Source organism: Emys orbicularis, chromosome 2 (assembly GCF_028017835.1).
Source record: "Emys orbicularis isolate rEmyOrb1 chromosome 2, rEmyOrb1.hap1, whole genome shotgun sequence".
NCBI lineage: Eukaryota > Metazoa > Chordata > Testudines > Emydidae > Emys > Emys orbicularis.
This window is the reverse complement of record NC_088684.1, coordinates 220,550,676-220,572,163: the sequence shown is the minus strand read 5'-3', so window position 1 is coordinate 220,572,163 and position 21,488 is coordinate 220,550,676. Positions and strand designations below refer to the sequence as shown.

At 44.3% G+C, this 21,488-nt stretch overlaps 1 protein-coding gene across 1 annotated transcript in view; it reads right to left on the bottom strand.

Annotated features, from left to right (window-relative positions):
- OSBPL10 (oxysterol binding protein like 10) overlaps positions 1-14,991 on the bottom strand; it is a 182,827-nt gene extending 167,836 nt beyond the window's left edge. The window contains exon 1 of the mRNA XM_065400039.1: positions 14,681-14,991. Coding sequence (XP_065256111.1) covers positions 14,681-14,991 — 311 coding nt within the window. The remainder of the gene's footprint in view (positions 1-14,680) is intronic.
- Positions 14,992-21,488: the final 6,497 nt, after the last annotated feature.

The window sequence follows — 21,488 nt, the reverse complement described above, 5'->3', positions numbered from 1 at the left end:
AAGATTGAACTAGAGCATATGTTAAAATCCAAACAGGAATGAATTCAGGGCCAAGCCTATGTTATACAGGCAGTCAGACAGATGGTCACATTGGTCCCTTCTGGGCTTAGAATTTATGAATATCCACATCCCTAAGGGTACATCTACAGTATGAAATTATTTCGAAATTATTCTATTCGAATTTTCAGAAGTGATTTTATACATTCGGTCTTGTGTGTCCCCACTAAAGCGCGTGAACTCGGTGGAGTGCGTCCACAGTCCCGAGGCTAGCATCGAATGTCAGAGTGGTGCACTGTGGGTAGCTATCCCACAGTTCCCACAGTCCCCACCGCCCATTGGAATTCTGGGTTAAGCTCCCAGTGCATGATGGGGCAAAAACATTCTCGCGGGTGTTTCTGGGTGTGTGTCGTCAGTCGATCCTCCCTCCATGAAAGCTACAGCAGATGCCATACTGCTTTCAGCAGATGGTGCAGTACAGTGCACCGCTTTTCTCCTGGTACTATGAATCCACCTCGCATTTCCTCTCATCTTTCTATGTAACCTCTATAAGTATCTACTCTCTCTTCCTCATCGACCGCTTCCGCTGCCAACTCTGCTCGGCCATCGTGAACCAAGCAGCACAGCTTCCACCGCCAACTCTGCTCTCCCGTTCTTGCCGCGCTACCGAGCTTCTCCATGTTGTCTGTCCTGAGCTCCCACCTCCATGAAAGCTACAGAAGACAACCCTTTCCTGCCTTTTTTCTGCTATCGTGAATCGAACAGCACCTCTTCCGCTGCCACTCTGCTATCCTAAATTTCGCGCCCTTTTCCCAGGATTACCCGTGCAGGCGCCATAGTGCGGCAAGCATGGAGCCCGCTCAGATCTCCGCTGCAGTTTTGACCATTGTAAATACCTTGCGCATTATCCAGCAGTATGTGCAGTACCTGCAAAACCGGGCAAGGAAGCGACGACAGCACAATTACTATACTGATGAGGACATGGACTGATGAGTACTGCTGCCTTTGAGAGGGTTCACATTCAGGCTACATTCATTGTGAACATTTTTATATGAACCAGCTATCACAGAAGTGCACAATAAGTTTTGCCTTCTTGGTACAGGTTCTATACAAATGCGACAGGACACAGCCCTGCACTCCTATCTTCTTATATAACACCTCCAGTTTGTAACCATTGCTGTGTACTTTGCATTTTATCAACCACCCTCTTACACAGTCCCATGCAGCAATTCTATTTACAGTGTCAGACAATCATAAGAGAGGGAAGAGATCTATCCACACAGAGATCTTCCTTTATGCTGGCCCTGCTGGCCTCTCTCCCCTTCCACTTCCTTCCTGTGCTACTCTTGCAGTTAATGGGCTAATTAGCTCTCCCCAACCCCGGCTGACCTAGTAATTAGCCATTCCTTCCCTCATTCAGGCCCTCTCCAGGGAAACTAACTGGATTTACAGTGATCAGAGTGCAGGTTCAGCTGCTGGTTCTCAGTATTCTGTCACACACTAACCCCCCTTATCTAATGGAAAAGTTTCTCCTTCCCCAGACTCTTCCTCCTTTACCAGAGGTACTATTCTCCTTGAGTCCTTCTTTGCCCATGAGGTGGTCCTCCAGGGTTCCCTTATAGGGTCCACCCATTCTCCACCCATAAAATAACTTTTGAGGGATGGGGTCATTCCCAGTCTCAGCTCACAGGTCTTCACACCAGGGGCAATCCAGTGGGACACTCTTTCCATTCTTGCCCCCCTCCCCCCGTCTTGTGGCAGAGCCCATTGGTAACACTCACCCTCCTGGTTACCCAGGGTCTCAGCTTACCCCAGCCTCCAAATGGCTTGTGGGGCCCCTCCTTCCATTGTTTGGGTGACATGGCTTCCAATAACCCCCCCAACCCCTGTCAAGTTTGAGTTCTCCTTATCCCACAAGGCTAATTCTGTATTTTCTTCTTCCTTCTCCCCCACCCCTTCTGTAAGAGGCCTCCATTGTCTTTACTTTCCCTCTGGCTTGTGTTTCTTTGTCTAGTGTGTTCCAATTCCTCTATGTGTAGCTTTTCCTTTCCCTTTCCCAGGGATTTTACTCCCGCCCCACCCCAGAGTCTGTTTCCCTAATGGAAAGGAGCTCCGGTCGATGCCTAGTACAATGGGATGGGAAAACATGTCCACAGCCACAACCCATTTCCATCTAAGCTTCTCACAAACCCAGAAGGGCACCTCAGCCATAGGGCAGAGTTTCTTATCCCCATGGATGGATCCAAGCCACAATCTTGCTCCTGGGAGCACCCAGTGGGGGTTCACTTATGCCTTCTTGACTAATGCATAGGCTGAGGCACTGTCTACTAGACTCCTTTGACACCTCCTCCCCATCTTTACAGAAACAGTAGGTAGCTTCTTTTTCCATCTATGCCCAAGAGTCTCTTCCCAACTGCAGAACTCTGCAAACCCACATTCCATATAAATCTCTTTCTTGTGTCTCCTTGGTGGCCACACCAATAACAGACAATACCCCAAGTTTCAGCCCGAGTCCCCCTAAATTCTTCCCTCTTCTTTTCTATGATCTTTCCCACATTGGTTTCTCCAACCCTCCTCCCCAGATGTGGTCCTTTGAACTATCAATCCTCTTTCATGGGGTTGTCCGCCTCAGCGAATTCTTCTGAGAGTTTGAACGCAGGATCTAGAGTGACCAGCTGATGCCCCCTAACCCATACCCGGGTTCTTGGGGATACTCTGCAGGAACTCTTCTACAGTTAGTGCATCTGTGATCTCACCCACCATCTGAGGGTCCAGCCTCAACCAGCAGGTCGCCCAGTTCATCAGTTTCTGGGCAAAGTGGTGGGGCCATAAGCCCCCAATCCATTTAATGGCCTGAAACTTTTGCTAGTATTTTTCAGTGGTCTAGGATGGCCACCATAAACACAACATAGTCCCATGCTCACTCACAGCCATGTAGGCCACTTGAGCTTCCCCTGTCAAGTAGGGCACTAGCCATAGGGCCCAGGTTCCCTTGTCCCAACCTGCACCGATAGCTACTTTCAAAAATAACCAAAAATGTGTAGGGACCATCTTACAGAGGCCTAGTGCCTGTGCCAGGCCGCCATTCTCCACCGCAGCACTCACCACACCTTGAGGTAGCTGTTGTTGCATGAGAGCTTGCTCTCGAATAAAATCCTGTAGGCTTTTCTGTTGCTCAGCCTGCCAGGCAAACAAGCACGGTCTCTCCAGGTGGTGGGACTGCTGAAAGGCCTGCAGTGTCTTCTGCATCTCCTTCTACTAGCCATTGCAATGATGTCCTCCATCATCCAGACTGCGGAACCTTTGCACCAACTCCCGTCAGTTTCTCAGCATGGATAAGGCAGATACTGGACAAGTCCTTATTTGTGACAGGGCACAGCCCTTCACTCCCATCTTCTCGTACAAATGGCTCTGACACCTCTGGTTTGTAAGGACCATTGTGCATTTTGTGTTTTATCAACCACCACCCTCTTACAGTCCTGTGCAGCAAGTCTATTTAAATGTGTCATATAACCATAAGAGAGGGGAACTTTGCACTGGTGCTCGCTCTCTCCCCACTTCCCTGCCCTGTACTTCCTTCCTATGCTCCATTTTCTACTCTGGCAGTTAACCGGCTAATTAGCACCTTAGCTCTCCCCAGCCCAGGCTGATCTAGCAATTAGCCATTCCTTCCCTCTCTCGGGCCCTCTCCAGGGGAACTAACTGGATTGACAGTAACCAGAGTGCTGGTTCAGCTGTTGGTTCTTAGCACTTCGTCACAACAAACACGAAGATCTCTTACAGCAGAGCTATAAAATGCCACAAACCTTAAGATAAATATCAGAATGCTTTAAAAGGAAGTTATGGGAATGCACTTATATCATCCACCTACAGCTGTGAGGTTAACAAATGCAATACTTTCATTTTCATTACTCACTGTAATATTTTGATTTTTTATCATTGAGACCTAGAACTTATGGCCAATTTTAGCAGCTTCTATATACACATGGCTAATTAGCTTTCTCTAAATGTATTATCAGAGGACAGGCTAGAGTTTTAAGGTGATTTATCCCAGGAGAAATTGAATCCCAGATGCGAACATCCAATGAAGAAAACACAGTTGCCCCAGTGACTTTGTAGCAAAACCTTTTTTTAAGTAGTATTATATATACACATTGTATATGTATACTCTCCAGTGTAGGGGCAATGGATTTTATTATTTAATTTAGTCACTATCATTTGTCCTATGTCTTAACATGAATGCTAAGTATTCACATCATTTTTTAATGAACTAATAGTGCATGTGTGTGTTCCCTCTGATCACACACACCCCACAGGGTGTATTATCCAGAGGAATCGCTGCTCAAACAGCAAGGGGAGCTAATCAGAGCAAAACTGAGCCTAGGGGGCTTCAATGTTAGCGTTGACTGTGGGAATTTGCCACTTCTTTACACTGTCTGGAAGCTCAGCATGCCATCACAGTGGAAGGAAGGCTGCTGTACATTGTGTGTGTTACTTCACTCCCTCAGGAACAAGACTGCTGCTCTGGTTTGACATGCACTCTCAAATCCCAGATGCATTGACTGACTGCAAATGTTTGGGTCCTGTTTGTTCTAAATTTAATTTTTCTACAGCTCCTATCACTATACTATCTGATCATCTTGTATACATAAATTATCTTCACAAATGGCATAGACAGTGATATCCCCATTTGACAAATGGAGAACTAAGGTACAAATAAGTTATTTGCCCACAGTGACACAGAATGCCTGGGCCAGAGTCAGGACAGAACCCAGATCTCCAGAGTCCCCAACAAATGCTTTAACCCAGGGGTGGGCAAACTTTTTGGCCCAAGGGCCACACTGGGGTTGCAAAACTGTATGGAGGGCTGAGTAGGGAAGGCTGTGCCTCCCCAAACAGCCCCCTTCCACTTCCCGCCCCCTCAGAACGTCCAACCCATCCAACCCCCCCTGCTCCTTGTCCCCTACCCGCCCCTCCCGGGACCCCCTGCCCCAACCGACCCCCGGGACCCCACCCCCTATCTAATCCCCCTGCTCCCAGTCACCCGACCCCTATCCACAGCCCCGCTCCCTGACAGGCCCCCTGGGACCCCATGCCTATACAACCCCCCCTGTTCCCTGTCCCCTGACCGTCCGTCCCCCCTCCCGCAGAACCTCCGACCCATCCAACCACCCCCTGCTCCCTGTCCCCTTATCCAACCCCCCGTCCCCCTTACCATGCCGCTCAGAGCAGCATGTCTGGCAGCCGCGCCGCCAGGCCGGAGCTAGACACGCTGCCGCTCTGCTCGGCAGGAGCTCACAGCCCCGCTGCCCAGAGCGCTGCTCCCGCAGCAGCGTGGCTGCAGGGGAGGGGCTGGGAGCTCAAGGGCCAGGCAGGACAATCCCGCAGGCCGGATGTGGCCCGCGGGCTGTAGTTTGCCCACCTCTGCTTTAACCACAAGATCATCCTTTTTCTCAGCTCCAACCTGAGGCTGAAAGCAGTCTTCTATGAAGCATTTGTTGTAAACACAACTAAAGGATGAGACACAAATGGATGGATTTGTTTGCTGGCCCTCTAATTTGCTCAATTCCTCCTCTGGTTCCACTCAACTGCTGGAGGAAGACACCACTTGGCTGACTGTGTAGTAGATGCTCTCCCTGAAGTATAATGTTATCTATTTTGCAAATCCACCATTCTATTAACAATTTCAAAGGAGCTTGTGTGAGGTAGATCTATAGTTCAGAGATACATAGAGGGAAACTGACGTTGGAGGCTTCAGAGCACAAGTACTGATCAATTGAACACACATTTTCCTAGCAGGCAGTGGATAACTAGATTCCATTGGTATAAGCTAGGTTTCTGATCATCCCAGGTGGCAGAATTTTTCCTACAGTGGCTGAGGAATCACTCTCCCATCAAAGCTGGCCCAGAAAGAATAGAACATCTATACATCAGTCATTAAGCTATCAGAAGAATAAAGGCTTCAGTCAAGAATCTATACGCATAAGTGTACTTTCTCTTTGGACAGTGTTCCTGAAATATCATTTATCTGATATGCAGTTTTTTAAAAGCAGGTTTACCATTAAATCTAAAAATAGAATTACAGATGTAAAGTTTCTAAAAAAAGTTCTACATTAAAAAACACTCTAAACTCAAATGATGTAACTATTGGGGGAAAATCCCAGATATGTTTCCAAGAGCAAAAGGTAAAGAAAGTAGTTCAGGGAATACATCAAACACTTTAAAAAAAAAAATCATGTCCAAAAGTAAAGTGTTCAGTAGTAGGTCTTCGTTATATGTATTTTCCAGGTAAAACCTTGGCAAAGATTCCAAATTTGACTTGAAATTAAAGCTTTGCCTTGTGACAAAATTTCAGCAGCATAAAACATACCTTGTAAAAATTCCCATCAATGTGTTCGTTAGTAGGAATGCACTGCTTTTAATAATTTCCACCCCTTCAACATGATATAGTAGGATATACAAACAAACTGGCACTTGAAAAAACAGCTTTATTTATAGGGACGATTTTGTGAATAAAAACTACAGCAGCATTTTAGTCCTCTCACCTTTTCTACATGTTTGTATGGCAAAAGCATTAATTTGCTCAGTTACAAGCGTATGAATTACAATCAAGGTTCTAAAATGTAAGCAGCAGGTTTCTACCTTTCACCTTCCCCTCTCTCCTCTATTCCATCTGCAGTCCCTTAATACAAGAATCTCCAGGGCCACTCCAGCTATGATCAAGCAACAGTCCCTATAATCTATTATGATCTTTGTATGTGTTCTGGCTATTGTGAGACTGGGCCATATCAGTGGCCTGTTTAACCTGGATTCAGATGATAGTGTCTCAGAGTCTCTTACCTCTGTACAGCTATCCTGCAAGACATACTGTAAGTTACTTTTATTATTCATTAACAACATTGCACACAGCACTATACAGATATTCAGGATACATATCCCCTGATTCAGGGAGACTTCATGCAAAAAGTGACCCACTGGTAGAGGGTCAACCATATCAGGGTTGTTTTATATAAAAAAAATCTTGAAAAGTGTTATACGTTCCCACTACCAAAACAAATACCGGTTCTTCCCCACTCCCAATCGTTCTGTACATTTAGAAGCATGACAATAATTATTTCATGATCAGTTTGTTTCTCTTGGGCAGACACTTTTACTCCCACATCTATACATACACAATTCTAATCATATGGTGCACATATGCTAGTGACTGTCTTCTGGGTTCTAATATTGAGAAGATAGGCCTTAAAAGTACCACTCAAAAGAGAAGTTGTGCCATAGCACCTATGTCCAGCTCCACTGTCTCAGACTCATTCAATTTCCAACCTGACCTGCTCAAGCACACCTTTCTCATGATCGCCCCAGACAAAGACCCCCAGGAAAGGGATGTACAACAGCCACCTCAAGGCTTCAGTAGAGGTCAGAGTGCCTACTCTGCTACGTCATGGAAAAGCAAGTCAGAAAGTCTCCATCAAAACAAGATTTCAACAGGGGGGACGGGACGTGTTTGCAAAATCTGACAACTCCCTCCACCTTTCATCCATCCCCAGTTTTCTGACCAGCTCTGCCACTACACTTTGTCCAGGGAGGTGGCAAGTAGCAGAGGTTTCAACTACTCCCAAGCACCGCAGATACCTCCATTCCATAGTTCATGGAGCTTTGCAGGTGGTCAGCATGGCTGATTTGGAAAAGAGAAAAATCCTTAAAAAAAAAAAAAAAAAAAGTGTGTGCCCTGAATTAATCCTCCCTCCCTGTCCTACTAGATCACAATTTCTCCTTCTCCAACACATTTATGCAGTTGCTAAATCCTGTTTTTCCTCTACATCTATAAAGTCTGCCTGGTCCACTATCAAAACCCTCACACAGGCCTTAATTTTCATCTCAACTATTGCAACCTCCTTCTTTATGGAATCCCAGACTTACCCCTTCTGATCCATCCTAAATGCTCCCATTAAAGTCACTTATCTTGCTTTCTGCTCAGCCACATCCATCTCATCTTCAAACCCCTTTATTGAAGCTGCTTCTGACATCAAGCTCCACGCTCTTACCTTCCTAGCTCCTGCTTCTGTTCTCTCACCCCTTATGTTTAAATGCCAACTTCTACTGGTTCCTATGCCATCTTCCATTCTATGTGATGACCTGAGCCTCTTTTCTGATGCAATCCATTATGCCTCCCCCCTTTCTTCCTTTAAGTCCCTCCTCAAAATAGAGCTCTTCCAAAAGGTCTATAAACCCTCATTTAAGAGAAAGTAGTCCAAAAATAAAGAACAACTTTGCTCACTTCTTCCATCCTTTGTCTACTTGTAAGCTGAGTCAGGGACCTTATTCTCTTTTGTCTGTAAAGCACCTCCATATCTATGAATAGCAATTACAGCAACACTGTTCTGCAAAACACCCTGGAAAACGGTTGCTGACATTTTTAGGAGGTGCCATAGCAGCAAGTATAGTTAGAATTGCACGACAGCTGGGAAAGAGAGGTAGGTCATAAGAACAATGAAAGGACATGGTGGCAATTTCTTCAGTAACATAAGAATTGTTTGGGATTGAGGGAATTAGTTTCTTTTCTGCAATACACTTCCCTTGATTTCTGACGTGAGAGCAGTCGGACTGCAACTGCTCTTCTAGCGAGAGACAATGAACAGGACTGTAGAAGCACTCCAGCAGGGGGAGTATGAGCTCAAATAAAAATAAAATACAGCCTACACTGTGCCTCTGTTGCGGAATGAGCATATCTAACTCAACAATGATGCCCAGGAGGAGGAGAAGAAACAAAAAAGGTTACAGGACAGTTAGGATATGGTTCTCCAAGAGAAAACTAAGGATACACTGAAAAAAGTGGTGTAGAGAATATTTATTGAGTTACAAAATAAAGTACGAGGGAGAACTGATTTAATGCAGTGTCTTCTCCAAGAGAATTCAGAAGAATAAGGAACTGAATACATCCTATCTCATCCACACAAAGTAGAAGTAAGAATATCCAACAACTCAGAATGCATCTGTTTCTGTGTCAGTTGTGCATTCATAATGATCTTTGCCCGGCCAACAGCATGCAGGGATTTGTTCATGTTTGCAAAGAAAACCTTCCAGAATTAAAAGCCTAGAAATATTTTCATTTTAAAAAAAGAGAGAGAGAGAGAGAGCGCGCGCTTAGAATTTGCATTTAGCATGGAAAGATTACTACTTGACCCAAGGAGGTGGATTTTCAGGACTTGTTTAGAATTTTTTACTGAGCTACTTAAGATCAGGATGGTAAGCCACAAGCATATTAAGGGATACTTTCATTAATACCAAATTAACTGATTGAAAACAGGTTCTGCAATAGAATTGTCATATGCCATAGGGACATATTCTTCTATTAAATCCACACAGCTCCTGTTTAAAATATGGACTGAATTTCTCCCACGCACACCTGAAAGAAGTAAATCCAACCAGAAATATTTTAAGACAGTGCATCAACTCCAGAGAATATAATTATCGCAATTACAGAGCAGAAAGATTAGATGCCTTTGCATCTCATGACACCCACAGGTGTGTGATCACATTAAGATGCCCATGCTTCAGGCCAAATTTCGCTCTTCTGCTCTCTGGATTCTCGCCAGTGTAGACCCAGATGGATTTAATGAATCTAGTTGAATAATTCAAGAATTTTACTGATATTACTGAACAGGTTTTTAGCCATCTCTATCTTGTTTATTGTTTAAGTACATGCTCCAATATAAAAAAAAAGTTTGAGAATGACTTTTCCTTCTGCATGTTTTAAACTAAACAACTGTCTTCCTCATTTTCTGAGGCTACTAGACCACAGTGAAGAGAATCATTTTTTTAAATACAAGTCAGTACACTCTCAAAGGATTCACTTAACAGGATGCCAAATGAAGTAACTTCACGAAGAGGACCAATTCATCTTCAGACCTGCAATTGTTTCAGCTAATGGAAGTTAAGATTTTTTTTAATGAATCTATATATAGTACACCGACTGAAAGAGAGAAAACAATAAGTTGTGTTGGGTACCTTTTTAAAATATCAATGCCTGTGGTATATCTGTAAAGAGAATATCAGTGAAAATGTGATTCACAGTAACTGCATTCCTAAAGGAATTCCGGTTTCATTTAGATTTTAAAAGATAATCCTGGCATTCAAAAAATAGGTGTTGGGCATTCTAGAGGCTTTTCAACTTAAGCATAATATGGTAGACCTTAACATTAAATGTGTTAGGATTATATAAGTTAGTGGATAAGGCCAATTGACATAAAGGCTACTGATATCTGATCACAGGATTTGGAGAAGGCACCTTTAAAATTATTAGACTTTTTAAACTGAGTAACAGTTTTGGTAAACTGTCTCTTTAGGGCCCCAGTCCACAAATGGTACTGACCAAATGACAAATATTCAAAGGTCAAATAAACATGTAAACAGTTGCTTGATACTGAACTATAAACTGAGTTTGGGGTAGCAAAGAGTCCTGTGGCACCTTATAGACTAACAGACGTATTGGAGCATGAGCTTTCGTGGCTGAATACACATGCACATACATCCGACAAAGTGGGTATTCACCCACGAAAGCTCATGCTCCAATACGTCTGTTAGTCTATAAGGTGCCACAGGACTCTTTGCTGCTTTTACAGATCCAGACTAACACGGCTACCCCTCTGCTACTTGAGTGTGGGGTGTTATAAAAAGAGCTACTTGATAAGTTTTGCTTTTTGTTGGTATTGTATTTATTTTAAACTCTGATTTCTAGAAAATCCTCCACCCCAAACAAATCCTTTTAGATTCAGTATAGTTTGTGGTCCCTGATTGAATAACCCAACTGTAATTCAACAGAACCGCTCTACTGACATTATAAAGCTCTTGAGCAAAAACAGATTACATAAAATATAAACATAGTATAGTGACTGAAAAAGTGTACTAACACAGCATGAAAAAAGATACATGACTGCTACAAGTTGCAATGTCATTTAATCTATTAAAACAGAATTATTTAAACAAGCATATTTTAAATTGTATAGTTTCTCCTGATGTTTTCAGACAAGGTAAGCATTATAAATTAAAATTATGTCTTTGTGTTTCTTGTTAATGGATGTCTTGTACATTTGGAAATTGACTCCTATAATTACCATCTAACAGTTAAATTGCCACAATGCCCAGAGGCCTAATCAGGATCTGATTGTGCTAGGTACTGTCCAAACACAATGAAGATAAAATCCGTGCCCCAAAAAATTTACCATCAGAGGTCTCTATTCTGCAATCATATCTGTGACATCAGACCCTTAGATCAAAGAAGAGTCCCATTTAATTGGACAAGGATCCACCCATAAGTGCCATTGCCCAGCTGAGATCTAAGAAATTACTCATTACTTTTACAAAAAGGGGTCAGATACAAAAGCAGCCTTTAATTTTCAGAGTTATGCTATCAAAAAGATTTTTTTTTTTTAAAGAGGAAGATTTTCACCAAGTAGGGGACTGCATAATTCAAGAGATAGGTAAGAAGACAGACCTTTCACCTCCAAGAGTCCTGACCAAATCCAACATATGACAGTAGCAACTGAGCTGTTACCACCTGATGGAAGGTCAGTGGTCTACCAAACGAGTTGATGAAACCAATCCAGTTGTTCCAACATTGGTGTCCCCAACACAAACACACTACAGCTAGCATATTTATTGGCAGTTATAACAAGGGAACCAAGCCAGAAAGCAGTAGTGGATTGGGGAAACACAGGCAAACACTGGGTCTTTATTGAACAAGAACGTTGTGGCAGTGTAAACATCGCTAAGCAATCATGGATTAATTTTCAAAGTCATGCCCTCCAGAAATTTATACATATCCTTTACCAAAGGCTGCTCTATGGGCTTGGGATAGAACTAGAGACCTTTGCCAATGACACCTATTGCAAATAATCCAGATCTTAACCCAAGTCATAAACCAGAGACTTTTAAATGTTTAACTCATTTAGAGATAAAAAAAAACTAACTTTAACTGGCCCACTCTCCTGTGGTACTAGTACTGTCAAGTTAGCCATTATGTTTCTCAATTTTCTAGAAAAATATTTTATACAGAATGCTAATTTCAATAGAAATGATGGTATCTGTTCATTCAGGAAACAAAAAAAATATAACTAATTTAGATCGATCTTTTCAGACAACTTTCCTAACAAAAGAATATCCATAGGTGACATGCCTGGAAAAGGACCTGGATATACAAATTACCCAAGAGAAATGAGGGTTTGATCCAGAAAAGAGGACCAGCAATCTCAGTCTGTAGGCACAATAAAAGAACATTTATGTAAAATACTGTTTCAATCTCACGCTAGTCAGATTAAAAAAATATACAGATTGAATGGTGATAAATGTTGGAGAAACTGTAGTGAAAGAGGTGGTTTTATGCATATATGGTGGACATGGCTAATCAGAGAGTATTGGGATGCAATCCATAACCAAATATCACAAATTGTTGGATATATATATTACCAAATGATCCACTGGTAATCCTCCTGGGGCTTCCTACTGGAAATGATAACACAAAGGGAAACGAGGAATTAATCGCTCAATTGTTTGTAGCTGTTCGGCTATTGCTAAACTTCTCACAGGAAAAAGAAAAATAGTCCAACTGTAGAGAAATGATTCAAAAAAAAAATCTGGGAGGTTGCGGTTATGGAAAAATTAACATACCAAGTATGTACCTGGCAAAATAGAGGACAAATAGATACTTAGATATTTGGTTACCTTTTATTCAATATTCAAAGTATATTCACCCTCAAAATAACTCAACGTACTTGTCCAATTTTTTTGGAATATTAACATTTTATAGACATGCCTGTCTGTAAAATATGTGTAATCAAAGATTTCACAAAATTTAATGAAATCACAAGAAACAACATGATGCTCACCCTGTAGCATGGTAATATCCTGTGCACACCTTCCAGCCTGGGGATGAGAAATGCTATAACTAGGTCTACAGTGGCAGTTTCGGAGGGGGGGAGGGAGGGGAGAGGAGGAGGGGAGTTTTCCACCACTTCCACTTCTGATTCAGCTCCATAAGTGACAGTAACTTTGGTAGCTCCAGCAGTGATAATGCTCTCATGGACACTAGCATTTTTACTACTTTGTCATTTAACACTGTTTACAGCATATCTAAATGACACAGTGTTAAAACACCACGGTCTGCTGAACATTAACAGCACTATTTCTTCCAACTGTTACCACTGGCTAGGCACCCTGACGTCAGCAACAGTAGAAATTTTTTGCCTGATACAGAAAAGGTCCTGTGTGGAAGTTTACCCTGTTCTATAGGTAGAGGTCCTCACTCTCCACAGCTGCCAATCTAGTACCTTTCATAAGTACAAAAATCTAGCTATTTAAAATAAAAGGGAAAGAGGATGAAGTTTGATAACCAGAAGTGAAAGAATACTAAATAATAATAATCCTCTCTGCCCAATTCCATTACAGTAGACCCCAGTACAGCACTATTAGCACCACAATCCCAGCTGTAATAACAATTTAGGCCCTGATCCTGTACTGTGTTGGGTATGAGCAGATTCCCATTGTAGTCAGTGAGGTTCCTTGCCTGCATAGCAGTCTGTCCATACGCAAGAAACTGCAGGATTAGGACCTTGGTCTCTGTGTCCATGACGAAAATAAGTTAGACTTGTCAAATCAGGACATAACGAAATTAAAACTTTATTTTTTCTTATGAATTGTCTCATTCCCCCCTCCAATAAAATGATCACCACAGAAAATACTATTTTTCTATTTACTTCTTAGTGCTAGTTTCTTAACTGAGGCAGGATATTTTATTCCATAGTTATTTTTTTTAAAGTTTTGCAGAATAAGGAAGTCAAAAGTAATACATTACTGTATATAGTTTAGATCTATTTCCTAGTATTCCTACAGAACAAGGTTGGGAGGAGGGAGGATGAACTAGAAACATGTCAAGTGCACTGTTCACAGAAAGTTATTTCTTCCATCCCTCTAACTCGGGGTTCCCAAACTGGGGTTTGGGACCCCTCAGGGAGTCATGAGGTACTTACATGGGGGGTGGCGAGCTGTCAGCCTCCACCCCAAACCCCGCTTTGCCTCCAGCATTTATAACGGTGTTAAATATATAAAAACGTGTTTTTAATTTATAAGGGGGGGTCGCACTCAAAGGCTTGCTATGTGAAAGGGGTCACCGGTACAAAAGTTTGAGAACCACTGCTCTAACTGCCTAAACACACACCTATCATAAACATATTTACATTATATGTTCAAACACCAGGCTACCTATCAGACCCCGCTTCCAAAACTGCCACCATGAAGATGTACCAGCCCAGGCACATGATCCCCTCGGCTTCCCTTTGCCCATAAAATCGATGACAATGAAAATACTAAGGAGAACCCATCACCCATGTAGAAGAATGAAAGACGGATCTGCCCCAGGGCAAGTGGCTGAGCTGCACACACACACCACGCCACCGGCCTAACGGACCAGGGGTCCCTCGGCCAGCTCCGCAGAGCAGCATCTCTGGGGGACCGGCGCGTCCGAGGTCTGGGCGAGCCGGGGAATGGGGTGTCTCGGGGGGCTGGTCAGCGGAGGTCTCAGATAAGGAGCTCCTGCCTCAGAGAGTGCCGGGGTACCCATGCTGAGAAGGCGCCCCGCGGCTGTGTGCGCCCATGCGGGGGCAGCTCCCACCTCGGGGCCGGGGGTTACCTGCTCTGCCAGCCCTGCAGGAGGTTGGTGTATTTGCTGAGCGCTCCCTCCAGCGTCGGCTCCCTCCTGCGGCCGCTGCCGAGCGCCGGCCCCCCTCCGCTTCCTCCCGGGCTCGCAGCTGCCGAGCCCGGACTACTGCTGCTCCCTCCTCCGCCGCCTTCCAGCCTGCCCGCCGCTGGCCGGCCCGGCAGCCCGCGGCCCACGGAGGAGGGAGACGAGCCCGCCGACGTGGGACGGCTGCTGCTCCGGCTGCTGTTGTTGCTGCCTCCATCCCCGCTGCTGCCGCCCTGCGCCGCCGCCACCTTCTCCATGGAGCCCGCGGGGCAGGGTCCGAGCCGGCCCGGCTGCGGCTGCTGCGAGTTCCCGGGAAATGCCTGACTCACGCGCGGAGCGGGAGTGGCCGGACCAGTGGGGGGAGCCGCCGAGCCCGCCCCCTCCGCCGGTTACTAGAGCAAGTTGGGGCGGCGGCCGCAGAACCGCCCCCCAGCCCGGAGAGACGCAGGAATCGCCGCCCTGCTGGCACTCGCTCGGGAGGCTGCTGGTCCGGCCTGGAAGAGTCCGAGCCAGGCCTGAGAGAAAGCACAGCACGCGGAGCGAGAGCCAGGGAGGAGCGTACAGCACGGTGTGTAATACACAGTAGCAGCACACAACACATATACACACCACGTTACAGCCAGGGGGGAGAGCACAACTCGGTGTGTAACACACAGTACCACACAACACACACCATACACATTGTGTTACAGCCAGGAAGGAATGCACAGCACGGTGTGTAACACAAAGTACCACCACCAGCGAGGAGAGCACAACACAGTGTGTAACACACCACATCCATATACACTGCATACCATCCAGAGAGGAGTGCACAACATGCAGTGTTTCACACAGCAGCACTACCCACCACCATACTCACATGACAGCCAGTGAGAGGAGTGCACAACACAGTGTGTAACACAGCACTTCACAACACACAGAGTACCTACCACAACACATATACAGTATGTAACACATATAGAAGAATGCACAACACACACACACACATACATAAGCAGTATTGCCATCTCCAAGCATTCAAGAACCATGAGTCAAATATTGTAAATCTACCCATAATCATGAGATTGGCTTAAAATCATGGGGTGTTTTAATTATAAGTTGGAGGGGTTCTTTGGCTTTTGGTTTCCGAGCTTATAGGATGCACTTAGGTCATCTTTTCAAGCTTGTCTACACAACCATGAGGGCTAGAAACTTTTTATTTAAAAAGAAATGAGAGCTGAGATTCTCTGTCTTTTTGTTCTATATTTGTACAGCACCTAGCACACTGGGGACCTGGTCCATGACCGGGGTTCCTAGGTGCTACGATAATACAAATAATAAATAATAATCATGCAGTCTCTTCGTTTCAACGGCAGGGACTTGAAGAGAAAAAAAAACAACAATGTGAGACAATCAAATCACCAGAGCTGGCAACATTGCAGAGGCAAGCTAACCACAACACACATGCTGTGTGCACAGCTATCAATGCATAACACAGAGAGAGTAGTGCTCTACTTCAACACAAAGTGTATAACAAAGGTACCCAGCACTGAGCATATAGCACATGAAACAAGTGATAAACCTGCAGTGAGAGAGGCCTAGTGTTTCAGGTACAGGAGCTCTGAGTACAACGCCTGCTTTTGTCACAGACTCCCTGTGTGATCTTGGGCAAAGTACTTAATCTCCCAGTTCTCCATTGTAAAATGGGGATGGTAATACTTCCCTATCTCTTAGGTGTTGTGAAGATACATTCATTAATAAATCTGAGCCACTCAGATGCTACAACAATGGGGAACATATAAGTATCTAGACATATCAGATACAAAGGAGTGTGGAAAAACAATAGAGTGTACATATCATCATGGAAAGTCTGGGCCAGTTCTGAGAGGCTGCAGAACCTGTGGTTGCAGGAGGCCCCCACAGGCAGACATGGTGCTAGAGTTCTGTGCTGGCTTATTCACTCCTCTTGCAGGCATCATGTAAAGAGTGAGTGGGTAAACTGAGCTTGGGCTGTGCCTTAAATTATGGAGCTGAAGATTGCTTACCTCCTAGGCTCTGGCCCTGTGCAGATTAAAACTGTCTGGCACTGAGGAAATCTCCTGACAGCTGAATGAGACACATGGGAGCAAGTGGTAGTGGGGAAGGAAGATATTTTACATTTGAGTTGGTGGGCAGTAGAGAGGGACAACTATGCTTCCCTTGCTGGCTACCAGTTGCCTCACCAGCTGCCATGATTGAGGTCATCCCCCTGTCCACTTATTCTGTTCCATACTGTGGGTTCTTCCAGGTCCACGTCCTCCTAGCCATTTCATGCTGCTTTTAACTGAGGACTTCATCATAGAAATGTAGGGCTGAAAAAGAACTTGAGAAGTCATCAAGTACAGCTCCTTTCGCTGAGCAGGACCATCGGCCCCCTTCAGGCAACTTCATATTGCCTCTGACTAGGTCTTCTTCCAGGGCCCCCTTCTTCTCCTTATCACTTCTTCTGTCCCCAACTTGGATCGTCTATGGGGTCCTTTCACCAGGTGACTGCTTCTTTATTTTCATGTCCTCACATTCCCCACAGCCAACCAATCCCTCCACCTCAGTCAGCTTTCTCGGTACTCCCAGTCAACCTATCCTCATTAATAGAAGTTGTATGTACTTTTATAAAGTAAATGAAACAATAGTATCCAATTTCAGTAATAAGCAGGAGTGGGACAAATAATTATACAGGGCAACCCAATTGAGGGGATATGCAGGGCGCCCAGATGTGTTTAAATAGCTTAAGTACTTATTTGCACCTATTAAACATAGTTTCTGAGCACCTCACAATCTTGTTAATGTATTTATCCTTACAACACCTCTGTGAGGTAGGTAAGTACTATTATCCCTGCTTTACAGATGGGGAACTGCGGTACAGAGAGACTAAACGACTTGCCCAAGGTCACACAGGAAGTCTGTGGCACAGCAGGGAATTGAACCCAAGTATCCCAAGCTAGTGCCCCAACCATTGCATCAGCCTTCTTCTCTGCTTGAAACAGCCATGCACAGAATTCACAATAGACAGAATGTATATAGCTAATACACTACATGCACACACAAACATAGACACTCTAAAGTAATGTAAATATTCACACACAATGCATAAATTATCACAACACAGGGTATATATTAATACTCACACAGAGTGTATAGAGTCACCCACCCAGGGCATAGATTTACGCACAAACAGTGGAAAGCAATGTAACCCAGGAGAAGAATCACCCCTCTCTGTGATTAATTTATTAGTAAGGATTGTGTGAATATTTGTGTTAACCTATACATTTAGTGTTATTTTACTCTACATTCTCATTTTGCTTTAAACCAACACATTCTGTGTTAACGTATACATACATATAGTGTGTAACTTTGTACTCTTTGTATGTTACTCGACACACTGTATGAGTATTCATGTATACTCTGTGATCATGTATGCACTGTGTGTGAATATTTAACACAAAACATACAAAGTTTAAAAAACACGAAGAATGTATTTTAGTAAAATAATATACAGTGAATCAATTACAACAGAGTATATAGCTTAATACAAATATTCACACACAGTGCCTACATTCTCGGGGAGGGATACACAGAGAGGGGCAGATCCTCCTATCACAACAATTTACACTGAAGTAAATGTAAATTTACTCTAATGGGAAGTTATGCCAGCAATGTAAATTTACTCTCTAATGTAATGTAAATTTAATGTAATGTAAATTGCAATGTAATTTTACTCCCTAATGTAAATGTAAATTTACTCCCTAATGGGGAGTTATGCCAGCAATGTTGGTTGTATTCAGGCCCCTGTTCAGTGCTCCAAATGGTATTGTCAGGCCTTGTTTAAGATATGACTGTCTACACTGCAGCTGGAAGGTGTGATTCCAAGCACAGCTAGGCAGACTCACAGTAGCTCAGCTCAAGCTAGCAGACTGAGGGCTAGTCTACACTGACAACGCTAAAGCGGCGCTGCCGCGGTAGTGCTTTAACGTGCCTTGTGTGGTCGCAGCACAGTCCCAGCACTCTAAAAAAAACCACCTCCACGAGGGGCATAGCTACCAGTGCTGGGAGCACAACTCCCAACGCTGGTGCACTGTCTACACTGGCACTTTACAGCGCTGAAACTTGCTGCGCTCAGGGGGGTGTTTTTTCACACCCCTGAGCAAGAAAGTTGCAGCGCTGTAAATTGCCAGTGTAGACAAGCCTTCAGACTAACACTGTGGACATTGCAGCACTAGTGATGGCTTGGGTTAGCCACCTGAGCTCAGACCAAGGGGATTGGGCGGCGTTGGACTTGGGCAACTAGTCCAACCCAGTGCCACAATGTCCACATTGATATTTTTAGTGCAGTAGCTCGAGATGAGCTAGCACGAGTGGATCAACAGTTTGCCTCTTGCCTCATTGTTCTGTTTTGCTTATTTGCTTTTCCAGCCAAATTCCTCATCTTCTTTTGCAAGCCATAAAGCTGGGTTCACAAACTTTTTCTAGTTTAGCGAGTAAGAATGCCAACAAAACATTCGAAAGAACATGGGGAGGCAATCGCTTACTGGATGGAACTTGAAGAACAGCTGGAAAGGGATTGCACAATTGACAAAGATATGCAAACCTGCTGTCAGATACTATGGTACAATATTTTGCATCATCTCCTGGATATTTTGCTATACTTAAGTGAGAGATTCAGACAAGAAATTAGTCCTTGTAATGATGATTTTGGGGCGGTGGCATTGGGGGGTTACTTGAATTGCTTGCAAGATATGATATTGTGTTGTGAGATCATGTGGAAGCTATTAGGGCTGATACCATAAAGGTGACATACTTATCAACCTGAATTCAAAGTGAATTTATCAGTAGGATTGCAAGAAAAATACAGCAGACTATTTTTGACCTGGTTAGGAAAGCTAAATATTTCTGCATTGTGTTTGAGTGCACTCCAGACCTCTCCTGACTGGAACAAAATGTCTCAAGTGTCAAAGTATGGTTGAGGTTTCAAAAGATGGAAAGGTTTTTGAGAGCTTTATAGATTTCATTGATATTCACACTGGCACAGCTTCCCTATGTCGGAGCAGGTAGGCCAATTGAGCATAGGCACCAAGTGGTGGGTGTTGAGCACCCACCGGCAACCCCCCTTCAGCTCCCCTCTTCCCCCCAGTGCCTCCCACCCACCAGCAGGCCCCACCAATCAGCGCTTCCCCCTCTCTCCCCACGCCTACAGCCCGCCACAATCAGCTGTTTCACGGTGTGCAGGAGGCTCAGAGCGAGGACGTGGCATGCTCGGAGAGGGGGTGGAATGGTGTGGGAAGAGGTGGGGTGGGGGCAGGGGCTTGGGAAAAGGGATGGGGGGCAGGAATAGGCAGAGCACGGGCAGGGCCTTGGAGGATGGGATGGAGTGGTTTTGGGGTCTGGGGCAGAGCCAGAGTCAAGCACTCCCCCGGCACATTGGAAAGTCGGGGCCTGTGGAATTGAGCCAATTAAAGCAGGCAGGGCTAAATCTGGGATTGATTGGAGCAGGCTGTGTCTGGGGAGAGGAGACACAGAGGCATGGAACTAACTCCTGTAGTGGGTCTCTGAAGCAAGGGGCCAGGTGCGCAGGAACACAGCTCTGGTGCCTGTGTTCCAGAAAGGTAGTAGAGCTGGCTGGGACTCAGCAACTGCAAGAAGCAGAATCACCAGAGATTCCTGGGAGGGGACAGGGAGGCTGTGAAACCCTAAAACAAAGGGTGGGCTAAGGCACAGGTGTTTTTGTTTGTTTGTTTGTTTTTTGTTAAAACAAAAAAATAAACCTTCTTAAAGGAGACTGGGTATGGCAGTGTATCTTCAAAGCTGGGGAGAAGCTTTGCCACATCACACACACCGGAACAGGGGAGGGTATTACCGAGATTATTTTAGAGAAGCCAAAAAAGACAGTCTAGAGATGGCTGATTGCAGGGGACAAATCTATGACAATGGAGCTAACGTGGCTGCAGCATGGTGTTCAAAATCAAATTCAGCAGATAAATCAGTATGTCTCTCTTGTCCCATGTGCTGTCCACTCACTGAATCTTGTTGTAGAAGCTGCTGCAATGTTTGTTCCCCAAACTGTTCTCTTTTGGGGGGATTATTCAAAGTTTGTATACCTTGTTTTCTGCTTCTGCTAGTCATTGGGATGTGCTGAAAAAGCATATTAGCATTACATTAAAATGTCAAACCACGACAAGATGGTCAGCAAGAGTAGAGGCAATCTGTCCACTACCAAGTCACGTTGAGGGTAGTCTTGACACTTGAATGGGATCAAGACTTCATGTAATCTTATGCCAAAATTTAAATGAGAAGATAATAGCTTGCAAACAGATATTTCATTTCTTGTTTTGCTCAAGATGTGAAATATTATCAAAAATTAACGTTGTGAGCGAAAAATTGCAGAGTCCAGATCTTGACATTCAGATAGTTTGCTTGGGGGCCTTCAGTATGCTTTATCAGAATTACGATCTTATGGGATCATTGCAAGTAAGGACGCTGCTGTTTCATAGGGTGAAATTTTAGGAATATCCACACAGTTCAAAGAGAGAAAAAGCCAAAAGAGGAAAGCAATGCTAGGCAAACTTCAAAAGGATGAAAGGTCATCAGATTCCAAAAAAGTTTTTGAATGAGGTTTACAACCTCATCCTAGACACAATATTAACACAATTGGACAACAAGATGCATAAGTATAATGGAGTTGGAGGGGGGTTGGTTTTTTGATGGGCAAGAAACTGAAAAGTCTCAGCAGCAAAAATGTAAA